This window comes from Bombina bombina, chromosome 2, assembly GCF_027579735.1.
Source record: "Bombina bombina isolate aBomBom1 chromosome 2, aBomBom1.pri, whole genome shotgun sequence".
Classification (NCBI taxonomy): Eukaryota; Metazoa; Chordata; class Amphibia; order Anura; family Bombinatoridae; genus Bombina; species Bombina bombina.
Genome location: NC_069500.1, coordinates 1217050056 through 1217070839, shown reverse-complemented (window position 1 = coordinate 1217070839; position 20784 = coordinate 1217050056). Strand labels below are relative to the sequence as shown.

At 40.1% G+C, this 20784-nt stretch overlaps 1 protein-coding gene across 3 annotated transcripts in view; it reads right to left on the bottom strand.

The window, feature by feature from the left end:
- The window catches only part of CLOCK (clock circadian regulator), a 482886-nt gene that overhangs the window by 116049 nt on the left and 346053 nt on the right, over positions 1 to 20784 (bottom strand). For all 3 annotated transcript variants that reach the window (XM_053703956.1, XM_053703957.1, XM_053703958.1), the window contains exon 16: positions 7874 to 7965. In XM_053703956.1, coding sequence (XP_053559931.1) covers positions 7874 to 7965 — 92 coding nt within the window. The remainder of the gene's footprint in view (positions 1 to 7873; positions 7966 to 20784) is intronic.

The following is a 20784-nucleotide window of genomic DNA, read 5'->3' as shown; positions in this document are numbered from 1 at the left end:
ACAGAAAACATTTTATGCGCCAAAAAAGTCAGCGCCAAAAATGACGCAATAAAATGAAGCATTTTCAGCCCCCGCGAGCCTAACAGCCCACAGGGAAAAAAAGTCAAATTTTTAAGGTAAGAAAAATGATTGATTTAAATGCATTATCCCAAATATGAAACTGACTGTCTGAAAATAAGGAATGTTGAACATCCTGAGTCAAGGCAAATAAATGTTTGAATACATATATTTAGAACTTTATTAAAAAAGTGCCCAACCATAGCTTAGAGTGTCACAGAAAATAAGACTTACTTACCCCAGGACACTCATCTACATGTTTGTAGAAAGCCAAACCAGTACTGAAACGAAAATCAGCAGAGGAAATGGTATATATATAAGAGTATATCGTCGATCTGAAAAGGGAGGTAAGAGATGAATCTCTACGACTGATAACAGAGAACCTATGAAATAGACCCCGTAGAAGGAGATCATTGAATTCAAACAGGCAATACTCTCCTCACATCCCTCTGACATTCACTGCACGCTGAGAGGAAAACCGGGCTCCAACCTGCTGCGGAGCGCATATCAACGTAGAATCTAGCACAAACTTACTTCACCACCTCCATAGGAGGCAAAGTTTGTAAAACTGATTTGTGGGTGTGGTGAGGGGTGTATTTGTAGGCATTTTGAGGTTTGGGAAACTTTGCCCCTCCTGGTAGGAATGTATATCCCATACGTCACTAGCTCATGGACTCTTGCTAATTACATGAAAGAAATGGATTTTATAAAAATCACAAAATTCTTCTAGCTAAAATAGCTAAAGACATAGATTAACCCTCATTTGCGAAAATATTCAATAAAATGAAGACACAAATGAAATTATTAGCATGATAGTTCAGTTTAAAGGAACAGTCAATACAGTGGACTTGCATAATCAATAAATGCAAAATAACAAGACAAATGCAACAGCACCTAGTCTAGTAAATGTTGTCCCTTAACAATGCTAAAATAAATCATAATCTGATACTTGATCTTAAAGTAAACAGAACAAAAATGAAGCAATTGCAAAATCCAAATAAATCACAGGACCAAGAAAAGTACCTGAAACTAAATAATTTTCCATAAATAAGATACAACCATCTAAAGGAAAATAAATACTATTTTGCTATAGAAACAATAGCATAATTAGTAGGAGTAGAGATAGCCCCCAAAAATTGGAGAACCCTCCAAATTGAATTTAACTGCCGGCAAAGAATATAGTTTAAAACCTTTGAAGAAGGAATAAAAGAAAATTCTCAGCCTATTCCATTCCCTAGTATGGGGAATTGGAAAGAAAACCTCTGAAAACACAGAAGAATAAATAGGCAGAAATAGTGTCAGCTAGTCTTAAAGAACTAGTTACCTTAATATCCAAAATAATCAACACCTTTTCAACAAAGAACAAATGTACTTTAATAAAAAAATAATAAAAAAGTAGATTTGTTAGTGTTAATATCTGATGAAGAAAATTCTGAAAGAGAAAAAACATCATCAGAGAAGGATAAATCAGTATGTTGTTGGTCATTTGAAACTTCAATAATTAAAAAAGAAGTGAAAAAGACCTAAACATTTTTATTAGAAGGCACGAAGTCAGACAAAGCCTTTAAAATAGAATCAGAAAAATATTTCTAAATATTTCTTGTACATAAGATGTAAGAATGGCAATATATAAAGCATAAATACTAATGGATTCTGCATGTAAAAGTATATCATAATAACTTATTACAAACCATAGCTAAAGATAAACATTTATAACATTTAAAATAAATTAACTTAGCTTTGGTAGAACTGAAACTCAGTTAAGCGTTTTTCCACTCATCTACATGTAGTAGAAAGCCAAACCAGTACTGAAACGAGAATCAGTAGAGGAAATGGTATATATAAGAGTATATCGTCGATCTGAAAAGGGAGGTAAGAGATGAATCTCTACGACCGATAACAGAGAACCTATGAAATAGACCCGTAGAAGGAGATCATTGAATTCAAATAGGCAATACTCTCTTCACATCCCTCTGACATTCACTGCACGCTGAGAGGAAAACCGGGCTCCAGCCTGCTGCGGAGCGCATATCAACGTAGAATCTAGCACAAACTTACTTCACCACCTCCACGGGAGGCAAAGTTTGTAAAACTGATTTGTGGGTGTGGTGAGGGGTGTATTTATAGGCATTTTGAGGTTTGGGAAACTTTGCCCCTCCTGGTAGGAATGTATATCCCATACGTCACTAGCTCATGGACTCTTGCTAATTACATGAAAGAAAGCAAGATTCACTTGCTAGCAACAAAATACTCAAGCAATGAAGTAAAAGGAAGGAGGGTTTATATAGCCCAAGGCATTATGGTAGTTTCCTACTGAAAGGAACAGTGTGTTATATGCTGAAATGTTACACCTGACTGGAACTGGAACTATCCTCCCAGAGAGGAAGGTCCTGAACCCAGTTCAAGAAAGCCTATCATCATACCTGGACTGAAGTAGCAGTGATCAAGTGTGGTAGTCCCGCATGAAACGTGTCTGCTGTTTGCTGCCTTTTTGATTATTCCATGTGAGGGAATGATTCACATATCTGTTACTCTCTTTTGATTTTATCTTTGTGCACGTTTGAATAAACATTCTTCATTTTGATTATCAGTGTCATGGGCGTTTCTTTCCAGTGCAGCCGGAACTCTTTTCTACTTGCTGGACTGCAGATATCTAGAAAATCTGCCCCTGGGAGGAAAACTAGATTGCTACCCCCTGGAGCAAAACTGGTTGGGATATCTCTCAACCTCTGCTAAATAAAGCTGTTCTATAAGGGAACCAGCAATTCCTTGTATTTCCAAGGACAGCCATACAATTTAAACAGCTATGTGCCAGACAGTGCCAGATTGGACCACTGGGTGTCACACCCTGGGATTAAACCTGGGTCCTCCAAAGGAGTTGACTGTCCCTGTAGAAAGAAGGAAAGGAATACTTTCCTCTAGTCTATTCCCTTGATGTGTGGTATAAAAAGTCAGAGGTTAATTCTATCAGACCAGGCCCAACAACTTTGTAAGGAAGCTCCAGATGCTTGGACTTGGAGGAAACATTAAATATAATCCAAACTGGATATTAAACCTGCATCTGCAGTATTATAAAGCCTAGGTTGTTCCACTAAGCCACAGATAGGCTTCTCAGCTGACCAAGATTTCAGCCACAATGCTCCGAGGCTAGCACAGCAAGTCTAATTAGACAAGGCAACGCTCAAGATGATAAAAAAAACAACCTCCAGCTTCTTATCCATAGATCCGTAAAGGAGCAGCTATCCTCTATAGGGATCAAAGTTCTTTGAGCAACAGTAGAAATGCTCCCTTCTACTTAAGGCACCTTGCATTTTAATGGAGTCAGTGACAGGAATAGCCTTTAAAAGACGGATAACAGGGAGAAAGGTATCCCTAGCTTCTCCTATTCCTGTGAAAATTTCCATAGCATGTCTAGAAACACTTCCTCATAGGAAAGAAAAATCATAGAACTGATTAAGTTTACAAAACTTCCAAGGGTTGATAACGACAGGGGTATCGGTGTCGTCCAAGTAGGTAAAATCTCTTAACAGTACATGAGGTGTTGAAGAATACATCTGGATACCACTTCAGCATCAGACGAAGGAATTATACTGTCCAGATTTGAGATTTCACCCTCAGAAACTACCGGCGAATCCTCCTCACCAGACTTAGGAGAAAGACAACCTGTGTAGCAGAAACTTTATTATCTGAAACTTTAAATGTTCTCTTGCATTTTCCCTGTAGGAAAGGAAAAACAGACCAAGCCACAGATACCGCAGAGGATACCTGAGCTGCAAATTCTGTAGGCAAATACTCTCCTCCAGGAGATTGAGAGGAACAGCAGGGCACTGCATGTGACGCCATAGAGACTTGGGACGTTTAAGGAGAAAACTGTGGCATTGCCAGAACAGCATCATCCTGGGAGACATAAGGCTCCTAGGGCAACATCTGTACTATTCAGTAGCTATTGCTAAACATTCAACACATTTAATCTCTCAAAATGTTCCTAGAGGCTTGAGGCTCCAGCAAAAGGTATCTTTATTATCTAAAGATCAATTCCAAATGTGATGGACAAATCTTACAGAACAAATATTTGTTCCTCAAGAGCCTTAATTTTGTACCTAGGAACAGGCTTTTGTTCCAAAAAACCTGAACATAAGCCCCACATAACTTTATTGATAAAAGAAAGTTATATCATAACCCTTAACTTAAGGATATAACAGGGGCAAACTCCTAAAATGGAGCCACTCTACACTGAAGAGGCAGGGCCACAAAATTGTATGGGGATGAGGCGCACTGAATCATGCTTATCTTCGGCAAAAAGTTAAACTGGTTGGGATTCCAATACAATAAACTTAAGTATCCCCAGAGACCAAAAGGGAATACACATACGGGCCAGTAAGGAAAAAACAATCACGGTAACGCTCCGCTTTTATAGATAGGGGAAGAACATGGCATATTAGCCCCATAGGAATGGCGCCTAAAATGAAAGCGCACTCTCCTAAATGGCTCCATTCGAGATACAACCCGAAATAGGAACCCTTAAACCAATTTTTTATTATAAAGCCTCTCTCGATAAACAGAGATGTTGTTAAGACTTTAGGTTTAATAAGCCAGAATCTCTCTCCCTGAAACTCAAAATTAATACTGAGCCTAACAGAGGATTGACTCCTTCCTGCCTTGAAGGAGATTAACCCCTAGTCTCCATATCACGTGATATAGTGCCTGCTCACTGCGATAAAAACTTTCCCCATGAAGGATTTTGAGTCCAAAACTAATTGAAGGTTTAAGTCTTAACCCCTTCAGTGCCAGCCTCCTAGCCCCAGAAGATAAAAGGCACTTACCTGCTCATCCTGCTGTCCGGCAGGGGGACAGCCCACACAGAACGAAAGGCCGCCGATCCTTACAGAGACCTGTGGAACAAAGAAAGAACAGAGTAAACCTACCCCTGGCTTTCTATACAAGGGCAGCAACATGTTAGGAAAACGCAGTGAGACCAACCTCACAAGTTCCTAACTGCTTTAAAGCCACCACTGCCCTACTGAAGAGGCTAACATGGACTACGGCTAGACCCAATCCTTAAACAATGGGAAAGAACAGAGTAAACCTACTCTGGTTTTCTATACTATATAAAATCTTGCTTGTAGTGAAAGAAATCCAATTTTCTTCAGACACGAAAACTTCACCACCTCCATCCACCAAGGCAAAGAGAATGACTGAGGTTTGTGGGAAGGGAAGTGATACTTAACAGCTTTGCTGTGGTGCTCTTTGCCTCCTCCTGCTGGCCAGGAGTGATATTCCCAACAGTAAACAATGACACTGTGGACTCGCCATATCTTAGGAAAGAAATCAGATTAGAATCTGTTAAAAATCAGGCCCCAACTATAGAAGGTTAAATCTAGTCAGAGAGGCTTCAGATTGATAGAGAAAAGCACATGAACACAGAGCAAAGCCGGTGACTTAGTAATAAGAAAAAACAGTTTGAATAAAATAAAGTGCACCAAGCATAATAATCAAATAAACATTATCAAAACATGTTCCCCAGCCTAACCGGACCCATCATGCTATTGCCGGTTCTCTTAAAGGGCCATACACATAACTTTTCAAAGTGCCCAAAAATTACCCCTAAAGCTGCCAGAGTGTTAAAAAGGGTCAAAGGCTCCCATAATAGTGTTTTGAATGCTAGTAGAACTCTTAGGGACCATATAGTGAGAAAAATTGTGTCACCAGGAGACCAGGTTAAGTCCCCTGGCTATGCTGTCCCTGTGTCAGAGTACCTACAAATAGCCTCTGTGCTGTGTCTGTGCCGTGTAAAGTCACTTACCTTATGCAGCACCCTTCCAACTGGCTTACCAAGCATGTCAATGTCAATGCACCAGTATCAAGTAGAGAGCCCATCCAGTGCAGGTATCGAGTACCGCAGTAGGAAATACCGGAATCCCTTAGGGGGAGGCTAGGGACGAGTCCCCACGATGCCTGAGGGTAGTTATGGCTGAAGTCCCATTAGGGAAAAGCTGTGCACATAACAGGGTATTCCTGAGTCCCTGTATCATTCAGCTGTTGTAACGAGTCTGTTCTGTCTAATTTGTAAATGATACTCCCTAGGGACTCTGGGTCTCATATAGGTCTGAGCTCCCAATTTGTAATCCATAAGCAAGTAGCTGGAACAACCTCTATTGTCAACCATCTCCTACGAGGCCAAGAACAAAACTAAGAGATAGATGGGAGGTGGGAGGGATTTAAATCTTTTGTATGGGGTCTTGACATCCATCTAGTGGAGGGAAATAAATCCCATATGTTACGAAAGGACTATGGACCAATATCATTTTACAAAAGAAATAACCATTACCTTGCATAACAACCAGTGACATACCATGCAAGTCGCTGGTCTTTCAATGGAACTGCTTTCGCCGCCAGCAGCAAGACCACACTATTTCAAGATGCCAGCAGGAGTAAGGGAGGATATAATAGCGCAGTCTTGCTGCTGACGGTGAGACCCAAGCTATTGTAGGCAGAAAAACCCTTAATGATCCGCAACAGAGTACATAGTGGTCGTTAAGGGGTTAATAATAAAAATGTAATAATAATAAATAACTAAAACAATAACATAATATTTCATTTATAATGCTTGCCCCTCCCTCTTCACACTTAGGTCCTTATGCAGATCTATTCCACTATTTTGGGTTTATGTCTCTTTAAGGTCTATTTCTCAACTCTTTATGTTTATTTTATAACATTTTTGCTGTGAAAAAGAGCCATGTTATTTATACACACAAATTCACAGTTTTGAGATCTACAAAACTAAGACTATGTGAAAAAAAATCTTTATTTTTTTTATTTTAATCCATCCTGTCCACCTACCACTCTACATGTTTTATGCGAAGCATTCATTAATGTGATGTTATAGAACAGTATCTGCCATTTAAATGGACAGTCTACACCAGCATTTGTATTGTTTTAAAAGATAGATAATCCCTTTATTACCCATTCCCCAGTTTTGCATAACCAACACAGTTATAATAACATACTTTTAACCTCTGTGATTATCTTGTATCTAAGCCTCTGCAAACTGCCCCTTTATTTCAGTTCTTTTGACAGACTTGCAGTTTAGCCAATCACTGCCTGCTCCCAGATAACTTCACGTGCACGAGCACAGTGTTATCTATATGAAATACGTGAACTAACACCCTCTAGTGGTGAGAAACTGTTCAAATGCATTCTGAAAAGAGGTGGCCTTCAAGGTCTAAGAAATTAGCATATGAACCTCCTAGATTAAGCTTTCAACTAAGAATACCAAGAGAACAAAGCAAAATTGGTGATAAAAGTAAATTGGAAAATTGTTTAAAATTACATGCTCTATCTGAATCATGAAAGTTTATTTTGGCCTAGACTGTCCCTTTAACATTCCTAGTACATAATACCCGGATCATTGTTCACCTATTTGAAATGCTCATTCATGCCTTCTATGAGAGAAAGTTGTTGTGTGAGAGAACAATTTATAGGTATATGCGTAAAATGTTCCATGGTTTGTATGTCTGGATAGCAAGAAAAAGTCAAATTACTGTGATTTAATAAGTATTCTTTTTCATTTTTACCTATGTTCTTTAGCTATACAGTCACAGTATCACATCTACTTAACGAGTGGAGGTTACTCTGGAATTTTCATATGGAACTTAAAACAGCAAGTGCATAATATGAAGAGGAGATTGTTAATATAAAAAAAAAGAAAACAAATGAGGTAACCTAGAGGAATCCTATTTGCATGTATGATTGGTTTAGTACAATAACTAATACATATTATTTGTTGATTCTTTTTGTGCAGTACATTTTACTGTACCTGGCTACTGACTGAAGACCTCCTCTTGTCAAGGCCAGACAAAGCTTGTCGAGGAGGGGTACTAGTGTCTGTTGGGATTTTGGTTGGTGTTGCTAAGAACAAACAAAAAGTATTACATATGTAAATATCTTGCTTTAACAAGTATGCCCCAATTACAAAAATTATAAAATAAAACAAAATCTATAAAAACAATGATTTAAACACAAAGACAAGGATTATTTGATTATGCAATAGGTATCATATACAATAGTCTCCATCCATACCCATATTTTACACACTGGGGTTATAGAGAGAGAGCATATTGTGAGTCACTAAGTTGCATGGGACCTTGCCTTTTTACTTGCAATGCTAAGGGAACACAGCATGTGCCTAGAACAGTTTGGGATCTGCTATACTTGAATTTACTAGGTAATTGCTAGATAGGATAATCATCTTTAAAGATATCGGTTTACAAAAGCAACATAAATGCCTTTTGCCAAAATGGTTAAAATTGTTTTTGTACCTTAATGCAAAACTTTGATAGGAAATATTGGCACACGGTATGCTAGTGTAAAATACATGTTGACTAAAGTTCCATTGAAGTACTTAGAGCGTTTATATAATAAAAAAATTTAAAAAAAAAATATGCTTGCCTGATAAATTTCTTTCTTTCCGGACATGGAGAGTCCACGACGTCATTCCAATTACTAGTGCGATATTCACTCCTGGCCAGCAGGAGGAGGCAAAGAGCACCATAGCAATGTTAAGTGTCACTTCCCTTACCCATAACCCCCAGTCTTTCAGCCGAAGGGAAATGGAAAAAGAAGATAACACAAAGGTGTAGAGGTGCCTGAGGTTGTGGACTCTCCATGTCCGGAAAGAAAGAAATTTATCAGGTAAGCATACATTTTGTTTCCTAAGACATGGAGAGTCCACAGCGTCATTCCAATTACTAGTGGGAACCAATACCCAAGCTAGAGGACACGGAATGAATAGGGAGGGAGAACAAGACAGGCAGGCCTAAACAGAAGGCATCACCGCTTGAAGAACTTTTCTCCCAAAGGAAGTCTCAGCCGAGGCAAAAGTATCAAATTTGTAGAATTTGGAAAAAGTATGCAGAGAGGACCAAGTTGTAGCCTTGCAAATCTGTAGCACAGAAGCTTCATTTTTGAAAGCCCACAAAGATGAAACAACCCTAGTGGAATGAGCTGTAATTCTCTCAGGAGGCTGCTGTCCAGCAGTCTCATAAGCAAAACAAATCATACTTCTCAACCAGAGGGAAAGAGAAGTAGCAGTAGCCTCCTGACCCTTACGCATTCCAGCGAAACAAACAGACTGGTGAAAATCCTTAGTAGCCTGTAGATAGAATTTTAGAGCACGCACCACATCCATGCTGTGCAACATAAGTTCCTTATGAGAAGAAGGATTAGGACAGAGAGAAGGAACAACAATTTCCTGATTAATATTTCTATCCGAAACCAAGATAAAAGATAAGGTAAGGCGACTCACACTGCAAAGCCGAGAGTTCAGAAACTCTGCGAGCAGAACAGATAGCCATAAGAAACAAAACCTTCCAAGATAAAAGCTTAATATCTATGGAATGCATTGGTTCAAACGGAGCCTGCTGCAAAACTATAAGAACAAGGTTAAGGCTCCAAGGAGGAGCAACAGCCTTAAACACAGGCCTGATTCTGACCAGGGCCTGACAAAAAGATTGAACATATGGCACATCCGCAAGATGCTTATGTAAAAGAATAGATAGTGCAGAAATCTGACCTTTCAGAGAACTGACTGACAACCCTTTTTTTCAGACCTTCCTGGAGAAAATACAGAATTCTAGGAATCCTAACCCTTTTCCAAGAGCAGTCCTTTGATTCACACTAATAAAGGTATTTATGCCATACCTTATGATACATTTTACAAGTAACAGGCTTGCGAGCCCGAATCATAGTATCAATGACAGATTCAGAAAACCCACGTTTAGTCAGAACTAAGCGTTTAATCTCCAAGCAGTCAGCTTCAGAGAAACGAGATTTGGATGGAGGAATGGACCCTGAGTTAGGAGGACCTTCCTCAGAGGTAACCTCCAAGGTGGAAGAGATGACATTTTCACTTGGTCTGCATACCAGATCCTGCATGTCCATGCAGAAACCATTAGAATTACCGACGTTCTCTCCTGTTTGATACAAGCAATGACTCGTGGAAGGAGGGCAAACGGTGGAAAAAGGTATGCTAGACCGAAATCCCAAGGAACCGCCAGAGCATCTATCAGAGCGGAATGCGGATCTTGACCTTGAACCGTACCTTGGAAGCTTGGCGTTCTGCCAAGACGCCATCAGATCCAACTCCGACACCCCCCACTTGAGGGTTAACCTGGAGAACACCTCCAGATGGAAAACCCACTCTCAAAGATGAAATGTCTGTCTGCTAAGGAAATCCGACTCTTAGTTGTCCACTCCTGGAATGTGGATGGCAGATAAACAACAATTGTGAGCCTCCGCCCACTGAATAATCCGTGCCACCTCCTTCATGGTTAAGAAACTCTGAGTTCCACCCTGGTGGTTGATGTAAGCCACTGAGGTGATATTGTCTGATTGGAACCTGATAAACCGGTCTAACTACAATTGAGGCCAAGCCATCATAATTGTAGATCGCTCTCAAATCCAAGATGTTTATGGTGAGAGCAGACTTCTCCCAAGTCCATAGTCCCTGCGCCTTTAACGGGTCCCAGACTGCTCCCCAGCCTAGCAGGCTGGCGTCCATGGTCATGATCACCCAGGAGGGTCTCCGGAAGCATGTGCCCTGAGACAGATGATCCTGAGAAAGCCACCACAAGAGAGAGCCTATTGTCAACTTATCTAGATCTATACTCTGAGACAGATCTGAATGATCTCCGTTCCATTGTCTGAGCATGCAAAACTGCAGAGCTCTCAAATGGAATCGAGCAAAAGGAATGATGTTCATGGAAGCGACCATCAGACCAAATACCTCCATACACTGAGCCACTGATGGCCAAAAAGTAGACTGTAGAGAGAGGCAAGAGGAGAGCAGTTTTGATTTTCTGACCTCGGTCAGAAAATTCGCTATAGATAGGGAATCTATAATGGTCCCTAAGAAGCAAACCCTTGTAGCTGGAACAAGGAAACTCTTCTCCAGATTCAGTTTCCAATCGTGGGAACGTATAAAAAACAACAAGATCTCTGTATGCGAGTTTACTTGTGGAAAAGATGGCGCCTGAACCAAGATGTCGTCCAGATAAGGCGCCACCGCAATTCTCTGAGACCTGACAATTGTGAAGAGAGCGCCCAGAACCTGTAAGAAAATACTGAGAGCTGTGGCAAGGCCAAACGGAAGAGCAACAAATGGCTTGTCTTGAAAAGCGAATCTCAGGAACTGGTGATGATCCCTGTGAATTCAAACATGAAGATAGGCATCCTTCATATCTATGGTCCTCATGAACTGACCCTCTTAGACCAACGGAAGAATGGAACGAGTGGTTTCCATTTTGAAGGACGGAACCCTGAGAAACTTATTTAGACTTTTTAAGTCTGAAAAAGGTTGAAAAGTTCCATCTTTTTTGGGAACCACAAACAGATTTGAATAAAATGCTAGATTCTGTTCTCTTACTGGAACTGGAACAATCACTCCCAATGAAGAGAGGTCCTGAACACACTTTAATAATGCCTCTCTTTACCTGATCTGCAGATGACCATGAGAGGAGAAATTTGCCCTTGGGAGCACAAGATTTGAATTCTATTTTGTAACCCTGAGATTCTATGTCCACAGCCCAAGGATCTGGGACATCTAGTATCCACGCTTGAAAAAACAGGGAAAGTCTGCCTCCCACTTGATCCGATCCCAGAATGGGGGCAGACCCTTAATGCTGACTTAGACTCAGCTGAGGGTTTGTTTGATTGCTTTCCCTTGTTCCAAGAGTGATTGGGTCTCCAAGAAGACTAGGACTGCTCCTGCTTGGAAGAGGGAGAGGAAGTTACGAAAGGAACGGAAATTACTTTGACGTCCTTTAGGTCTGTTCTTCTAGTCTTGTGGAAGAAAAGACCCTTTTCCACTCGTAATATCAGAAATGATTTCTGCCGGGCCAGGCCCAAACAAGGTCTTACCCTTGTAAGTAAGTGCCAGGAGCTTAGACTTGGAGGTAACATCAGCTGACCAAGATTTAAGCCACAGAGCCCTATGGGCTAGAACAGTGAAGTCAGACATCTTGGCTCCCAGTCTAATGATTAGCATTTTAGCATCAGAGATAAAAGAATTGGCTAATTTGAGAGCCTTATTTCTATCTTAAATCTCCTCCAACTGAGTTTCTTCTAAAATTAATTCAGACAAGGCATCGCACCAATAAGATTCCGCACTTGCTACTGTGGCAATACAAACTACAGGTTCCCGTTGAAGACCCTGATGAACACACATTTTCTTCAAAAAAGCCTCCAGCTTTTTGTCCATGGAATCCTTAAAGGAACAGCTATCCTCGAAATTGCCCCTTCTACCTTAGGCACCGTGCGCCATGAATCTCTAATGGAGTCGGCAACAGGAAACATCTTTTTAAAGACGGGAAGAAAGGTATCCCTGGCTTCTCCCATTCCTGTGAAATAATCTCCGTCACACGGTCTGGAACAGGAAACACTTCCACAGAGGAAGGAACATCATAGTATTTGTTAAGCTTACTAGATTTCTTAGGGTTGACAGCGACAGAAGAGTCGGAGTCATCCAAAGTAGCCAGTACCTCCTTTAACAGTAAACAGGGGCATATTACTGAATAGGCCAACAAGGCCGGTGTCTAGGGCGACAGATTTTGGGGGGCGGCACTTGTCCACTGCACTTAGTATTCTGGCTGATTTAAAAAAAAAATGTTACTTTTGAACTGGCAGCTGACCGCTGCTTATGTATATGAGACAGTGAATACGCAACTGTGGGATATACATTTCTTGCATAATACACAGAGTTTAGGGACAAAGGATTGTCTTTGACTTTACCACAAGGTGGTTAATGTGCATATCAAGACTTTGCCCCAAGGTGGTTGTTTTGTACATTTAGTCTCCCTTTTATTTGTATTAATAAGTACTCAGCTTTTTTATGTGATAGCTCTTTTATGTGATAACTTTTTATGTGATAACTATATTTTCTACCTTATTATATATGATATATTTCATCCACCATATTGTATATTATACTATCAAATTTAGAGTTATATAACTAGCATGTGTTTGCAGTTCTAGCTTGAGTGCTGTTCTATATATATACTTTATATAAGTGTATGTGTATATATATAGAATTTGAAGTGCCTAGGGCAGCACAAAACCGAAATACGCCACTGACAGTAAACCAAGGAGTTCAAGCTTAAATCTGAAGTTTACTTTTTCAGCATCAGACAAAGGAATTATACTGTCCGAATCTGAGATTTCACCCTCAGAGGCTACCAAGGTATCCTTCTCATCTGACTTATGAGGGAGGGCAACCTGCGCAGCAGCAGATGGAACAGACACCCTACATTTTGAAAATGTTTTAGATTTCCTCTTGCGCTTCCCCATCATGGGAAAAGCAGATAAAGCTGCTGATACCACAGAGGATATCTGTGCAGCAAAATCTGATGGAAAATAAACTCCTCCAGGAGTCTGAGAGGAACTGCAGGGCACTGTATGTGATGCCATTGAGGCTCGGGACGTTTGAGGAGAAAGCTGTGGCATTGCCTGAACAGCATCATCCTGAGAGACATTGGGCTCAGAGGGCATTCATTTATCATTAATTTATCTTTACACTTTAGCGCTCTAGCTAAACATGTAGCACAAAATTGCAAAGGTAAAACAATTTGGGACTCTAGGCATAGTAAGCATGTATCAAAGGAAACAGTTTCTGATTCCATGTCCATATCTAAAATATAACAGTTCCTTAAAAAGAACAAGCAAAATAAAAATATTAGAAAATTAACTACTGTCACTTTAAAAATAAAACGTATGCCTCAAAGCGTTATTCAGACTAATAATACTCACACCTCTAAGGGAAGTGACACTTAACAGCTTTGCTGTGGTGCTCTTTGCCTCCTCCTGCTGGCCAGGAGTGAATATCCCACTAGTAATTGAAATGACGTTGTGGACGCTCCATGTCTTAGGAAAGAAAAAAAATGTTGACTCTATTTATGAATCCAGTTGACTTCTAGCAACGGAAATAAGCCCATCATGTCTTATGTCTCCTGAGATAGCCATAGAACTAGAATTTCAAGTTAAAGAGAAATGAAACCCCCCAAAAATCTGTCATGATTCGGATAGAACATACAATTTTAAACATTTTTCCAATTTACTTATATTATCTAATTTGCTTTGTTATCTTGGTATCCTTTGTTGAAAAGCATATATAGGTAGGCTCAAGATCTGTGAGCTAGATAGAGCATACAATTTTAAACAACATTCCCATTTACTTGTAATTAACTAATTTGTTTTGTTCTTTTGACATTCTTTGTTGAAATGCATACCTATCTAGGTAGGCTCAGGATCTGTGATCTAGCTGTTGATTGGTGGCTGCACATAAATACCTCTTATTATTTGCTTAACAAGCTAGTTCCCAGTAGTGCATTGCTGCTCCTTTGATAAAGGATACCAAGAGGATGAAGGAAATTGATAATAGAAGTAAATTGTAAAGTTATTGAAAATGTAATGTCTTAACTGAGTTATGAGAGAAAAAAAACATTGTGGGTTTCATTTCCCTTTAAATGAGAAGACCAGCTTTCAAATGTTAACTATAAAAGCACGACAGTGATGTATGGAACAATTGTTTTGTTTCAAGTAATATAGATTACACTAAGCCAAACAGACTTTAAAATTCCTAGAAAAAAAGCAAAACAAATTGGATGAAATACAAATTTCATGCTTAACTAATAAATTAATTTCTTTCATGATGGTGAGAGTCCACAAGCCATTACATGTGGGAATATACCCCTCCTGACCACTAGGAGAGGGCAAAAGACACACACCAGAGATTTAAATCCCGCCCACTTTCTATGATCCTCAGTCATACATATAGTTAAATAGATAAGGGAAAAAAGAAAATCAGGAAAGATAAAGCGGGGCAAATTAGAGCAAAACAAGTACTCCCACCAGGTGAACAAAAAGAAAGGGCAGGGCTCGTGGACTCTCACCATCATGAAATAAATAATTTATCAGGCAAGCAAAAACATAATTTATATAAGACCTTACCTAATACATTTTAATTTCTTTCATATTGGCAAGAGTTCATGTGCTAGTGACGTATGGGATATACATTCCTACCAGGAGGGGGCAAAGTTTCCCAAACCTCAAAATACCTATAAATACACCCCTCACCACACCCACAATTCAGTTTAACGAATAGCCAAGTAGTGAAGTGATAAAAAGGAGTAAAAAAAGCATACAAAAAGAGGAACTGGAAATATAATTGTGCTTTTATACAAAAAAAACATAACCACCATAAAAAGGGTGGGCCTCATGGACTCATGTCAATATCAAAGAAATTAATTTATCAGGTAAGTTATGTAAATTATGTTTTCTTTCATGTAATTGGCAAGAGTCCATGAGCTAGTAACGTATGGGATAGCAATACCCAAGATGTGGAAGTCCACAGAAGAGTCACTAGAGGGAGGGATAAAATAACAACAGCTGTTTCCACTGAGAAATTAAATCCACAAAATAATTAAGTTTTTCTTAAAAATACTTAACTCAAAAGCAGAAGAATCAAACTGAGACAGCTGCATGAAGAACTTTTCTACCAAAGACTGCTTCAGAAAAAGCAAATACATCAAAATGGTAAAAAGAACAAAGTATGCAAGAAGATCAAATAACCGATATGCAAATTTGATCATCCGAAGCTTAATTCTGAAAAAGCTCAAGAAATGGCAACTGAACTTAGTAGAATGAGCTGCAAATCTCTGAGGCAGAGCCTGCCCTGCCTCCAAATAAGCCTTGAGAAACAAAAGCTTTAACCTGGATGACAAAGAAATGGCAGAGGTTACATCCAAAAAATGTAAAGAACTCTCAAATAATTCTTTAGGATTAGGACACAAAGAAGGAACAACAATTTCTCTACTAATGTTTTTCAAATTCACAACCTTAGGAAAAAAAGAAGTCCACAAAACCACTTATCTAGATGAAAAAATCAGATAAGGTGACACAAAAGAGAGAGCTAATAAATAAGAAACTCTTCTAGCAGAAGAGATAGCCAAAAGACACAACACTTTCCAAGAAAGAAGATAATCTTCAAAGAAAATATAGGCTGAAAAGAAAGAGCCTGCAAATCCTTAAACCAAATTAAAGTGAATGTAAATTTTGATGCTAAAGTGCCCGGTTTTAAAAAATTTAATTAAAAACAGGGGCACTTTAATTCATCAAAATTTACATTTCACTCGTGTTGTGAAAAGATGCTTACCTTATAATCTTGACAGACGATCCAGCTTCCTCCACCCGTCGCAAAGCCTCTTCCTGGGTCTAAAATGAGGAATCCGGCTTCCTCCAATCACTGCGTTGAATCAGACATTGATTTCCCCGGGGGGAAGCTGTGATTGAAGGATGACCTATCCATTATTTCTGACGTCAGAAATGGCTTGCGACGACCGAGGAAGCTGGAGCTGCTGTCAAGTTTAAAAGGTAAGTTTTTTTTCACAACATGAGTGAAATTTAAATTTTGATAAATTAAAGTGCCCCTGTTTTTAAACAAATTTTTAAAAACCGGGCACTTTAGTATCAAAATTCATTCACTTTAAGATTCCAAAAAGGAAAAATTAATAAATGAACAAGCTTGATACAAACCAAAGCCTGAACAAAACAGTGAATATCAGGAAGTTTAACCCCTTAATGACCACAACACTTTTCCATTTTCTGTCAGTTTGACAAGGCTATTTTTACATTTCTGCGGTGCTTGTGCTTAGCTGTAATTTTCCTCTTACTCATTTACTGTACCCACACATATTATATACCGTTTCTCTCGCCATTAAATGGACTTTCTAAAGATAACATTATTTTCATCATATCTTATAATTTACTATAAAAAATATATAAAATATGAGGAAAAAATTGAACTTTGACCCCCAAAATCTGTTACACATCTACAACCACCAAAAAACACCCATGCTAAATAGTTTCTAAATTTTGTCCTGAGTTTAGAAATACCCAATGTTTACATGTTCTTTGCTTTTTTTGCAAGTTATAGGGCAATAAATACAAGTAGCACTTTGCTATTTCCAAACCACTTTTTTTCAAAATTAGCGCTAGTTACTTTGGGACATTGATATCTTTCAGGAATCCCTAAATATCCATTGACATGTATATATATTATTTTAGAAAACATCCCAAAGTATTGATCTAGGCCCATTTTGGTATATTTCATGCCACCATTTCACTGCCAAATGCGATCAAATAAAAATAAACATTCACTTTTTCACAATTTTTTTCACAAACTTTAGGTTTCTCACTGAAATTATTTACAAACAACATGTGCAATTATGGCATAAATGGTTGTAAATGCTTATGGCATAAATGGTTGTAAACCTCCCTGATCCCCCCCCCCAAAAAAAAGCTCTCTAACCCTCCCCCTCTACCTTACTGGGGGCCATCTTGAGTACTGGCAGCTGTCTGCCAGTACCCAGTTTACAAAAACATAATTTATGCTTACCTGATAAATTACTTTCTCTTACAGGTGTATTCAGTCCACGGATTCATCCTTACTTGTGGGATATTCTCAATCCCTACAGGAAGTGGCAAAGAGATCACACAGCAAAGCTGTCCATATAGCTCCCCTCAGGCTCTGCCCCCCCAGTCATTCGACCGACGTTTAGGAGAAAAAGGAGAACCATAGGGTGCAGTGGTGACTGTAGTTATTGAAAATTAAATTTGAACCTGACTTAAATATAAGGGCGGGCCGTGGACTGAATACACCTGTAAGAGAAAGTAATTTATCAGGTAAGCATAAATTCTGTTTTCTCTTACTTGGTGTATTCAGTCCACGGATTCATCCTTACTTGTGGGATACCAATACCAAAGCAATAGGACACGGATGAAGGGAGGGAAAAAGTCAGGTAACCTAAACGGAAGGCACCACTGCTTGCAAAACCTTTCTCCCAAAAATAGCCTCCGAAGAAGCAAAAGTATCGAATTTGTAAAATTTGGGAATGTATGCAGTGAAGACCAAGTCGCTGCCTTACAAATCTGTACAACAGAAGCCTCATTCTTGAAAGCCCAAGTGGAAGCCACAGCTCTGGTGGAATGAGCTGTAATTCGTTCAGGAGGCTGCTTACCAGCAGTCTCATAAGCCAATCGGATGATGCTTTTCAGCCATAATGAAAGAGAGATAGCAGTCGCTTTCTGACCTCTCCTCTTACCAGAATACACAACAAACAAGGATGATGTTTGTCTGAAATCTTTAGTTGCTTTTAAATAGAACTTTAAAGCACGAACCACATCAAGATTGTGCAACAGTCGTTCCGTCTTAGAAACTGGATTAGGGCACAGAGAAGGAACAATGATTTCCTGGTTAATATTCTTATTAGAAACCACCTTTGGAAGGAAACCAGGTTTAGTACGCAAAACAACCTTATCTGCATGGAACACCAGATAGGGTGAATCACACTGTAAAGCAGATAGTTCTGAAACTCTTCGAGCAGAAGAAATAGCTACTAAAAACAAAACTTTCCAAGATAATAACTTGATATCTATGGAATGCAAAGGTTCAAACGGAACCCCTTGAAGAACTGAAATAACTAAATTTAGACTCCATGGAGGAGCCACAGGTTTGTAGACAGGCTTGATTCTAACTAAGGCCTGTGCAAACGCCTGAACGTCTGGTACAGCTGCCAGACGCTTGTGTAACAGAACAGACAGAGCAGATATCTGTCCCTTTAAGGAACTAGCTGACAGACCTTTCTCCAAACCTTCTTGGAGAAAAGACAATATCCTTGGAATCCTAACTTTACTCCACGAGTAACCCTTGGATTCACACCAACAAAGATATTTCCGCCATATCTTATGGTAAATTTTCCTGGTGACAGGCTTTCTGGCCTGTATCAGAGTATCTATAACTGATTCAGAAAACCCCCGCTTAGCTAGGATTAAGCGTTCAATCTCCAAGCAGTCAGTTGCAGAGAAACTAGATTTGGATGCTTGAAAGGACCTTGGATTAGAAGATCCTGTCTCGATGGCAGTTTCCATGGTGGGACCGATGACATGCCCACTAGGTCTGCATACCAAGTCCTGCGTGGCCACGCAGGCGCTATCAGAATTACCGAAGCCTTCTCCTGTTTGATTCTGGTTATTAGCCGAGGGAGAAGAGGAAACGGTGGAAAGACATAAGCTAGACTGAATGACCAAGGCGCTATCAATGCATCTACCAATGCCGCCTTGGGATCCCTGGATCTGGATCCGTAAAGGGGAAGTTTGGTGTTCTGACGGGACGCCATCAGATCCAACTCTGGAATGCCCCAAAGCTGAGTTAGCTGAGCAAAAACCTCCGGGTGGAGTTCCCACTCCCCCGGATGAAAAGTCTGACGACTTAGAAAATCCGCCTCCCAGTTGTCTACTCCTGGGATGTGAATTGCAGATAGATGGCAGGAGTAATCCTCCGCCCATTTGATAATCTTGGATACTTCCTTCATCGCTAGGGAACTCTTTGTTGATGATTGATGTACGCTACAGTCGTGATGTTGTCCAACTGAAATCTGATGAATTTGGCCTCTGCTAGTTGAGGCCACGCCTGGAGCGTATTGAATATCGCTCTCAGCTCCAAAATTTTTATCGGGATTAGAGTTTCTTCCCGAGACCATAGTCCCTGAGCCTTCAGGGAGTTCCAAACCGCACCCCAGCCTACCAGACTGGCATCGGTCGTGACAATGATCAACTCCGGTCTGCGGAAACTCATTCCCTGAGACAGGTGATCTTGAGACAACCACCAGAGAAGAGAGTCTCTGTTTTTTTGGTCCATTTGAATTTGAGGAGATAAATCTGCGTAATCTCCATTCCACTGTTTGAGCATGCACAGTTGCAGTGGTCTGAGATGGATTCGGCCGCAACCATTAAACCAATTACTTCCATGCACTGAGCCACGGAAGGCCGAGGAATGGAATGAAGAACTCTGCAAGTATTCAACAGTTTTGACTTCCTGACCTCGGTCAGAAAGATTTTCATTTCTACCGAGTCTATTAATGTTCCCAGAAAGGGAACCCTTGTGAGCGGGGACAGAGAACTCTTTTCTACGTTCACCTTCCACCCGTGAGACCTTAGAAAGGCCAGAACGATATCCGTATGAGCCTTGGCTCTGTGAAAGGACGCCGCCTGTATTAATATGTCGTCTAGGTAAGGTGCTACTGCAATGCCCCGTGGTCTTAGTACCGCCAGAAGGGACCCTAGCACCTTTGTGAAAATTCTGGGAGGGGTGGCCAACCCGAAAGGAAGGGCCACAAACTGGTAATGTTTGTCCAGAAAGGCGAACCTTAGGAACTGATGGTGATCTTTGTGGATAGGTATATGTAGGTACGCATCCTTTAGATCCACGGTAGTCATATATTGACCTTCCTGGATCATCGGCAAGATTGTCCGAATGGTTTCCATCTTGAAAGATGGAACTCTGAGGAATTTGTTTAGAATCTTTAGATCCAGGATTGGCCTGAAAGTTCCTTCCTTTTTGGGAACTACGAACAGGTTTGAGTAAAAGCCCAGTCCTTGTTCTGCAATTGGAACTGGGTGTATCACTCCCATTTTTAGTAGATCTTCTACACAGCGTAAGAACGCCTGTTTCTTTGTTTGGTCTGAAGACAAACGAGAAATGTGGAACCTTCCCCTTGGGGGAGAGTCCTTGAATTCTAGAAGATACCCCTGAGCAACTATTTCTAATGCCCAGGGATCCAGAACATCTCTTGCCCAAGCCTGAGCAACGAGAGAAAGTCTGCCCCTACCAGATCCGAT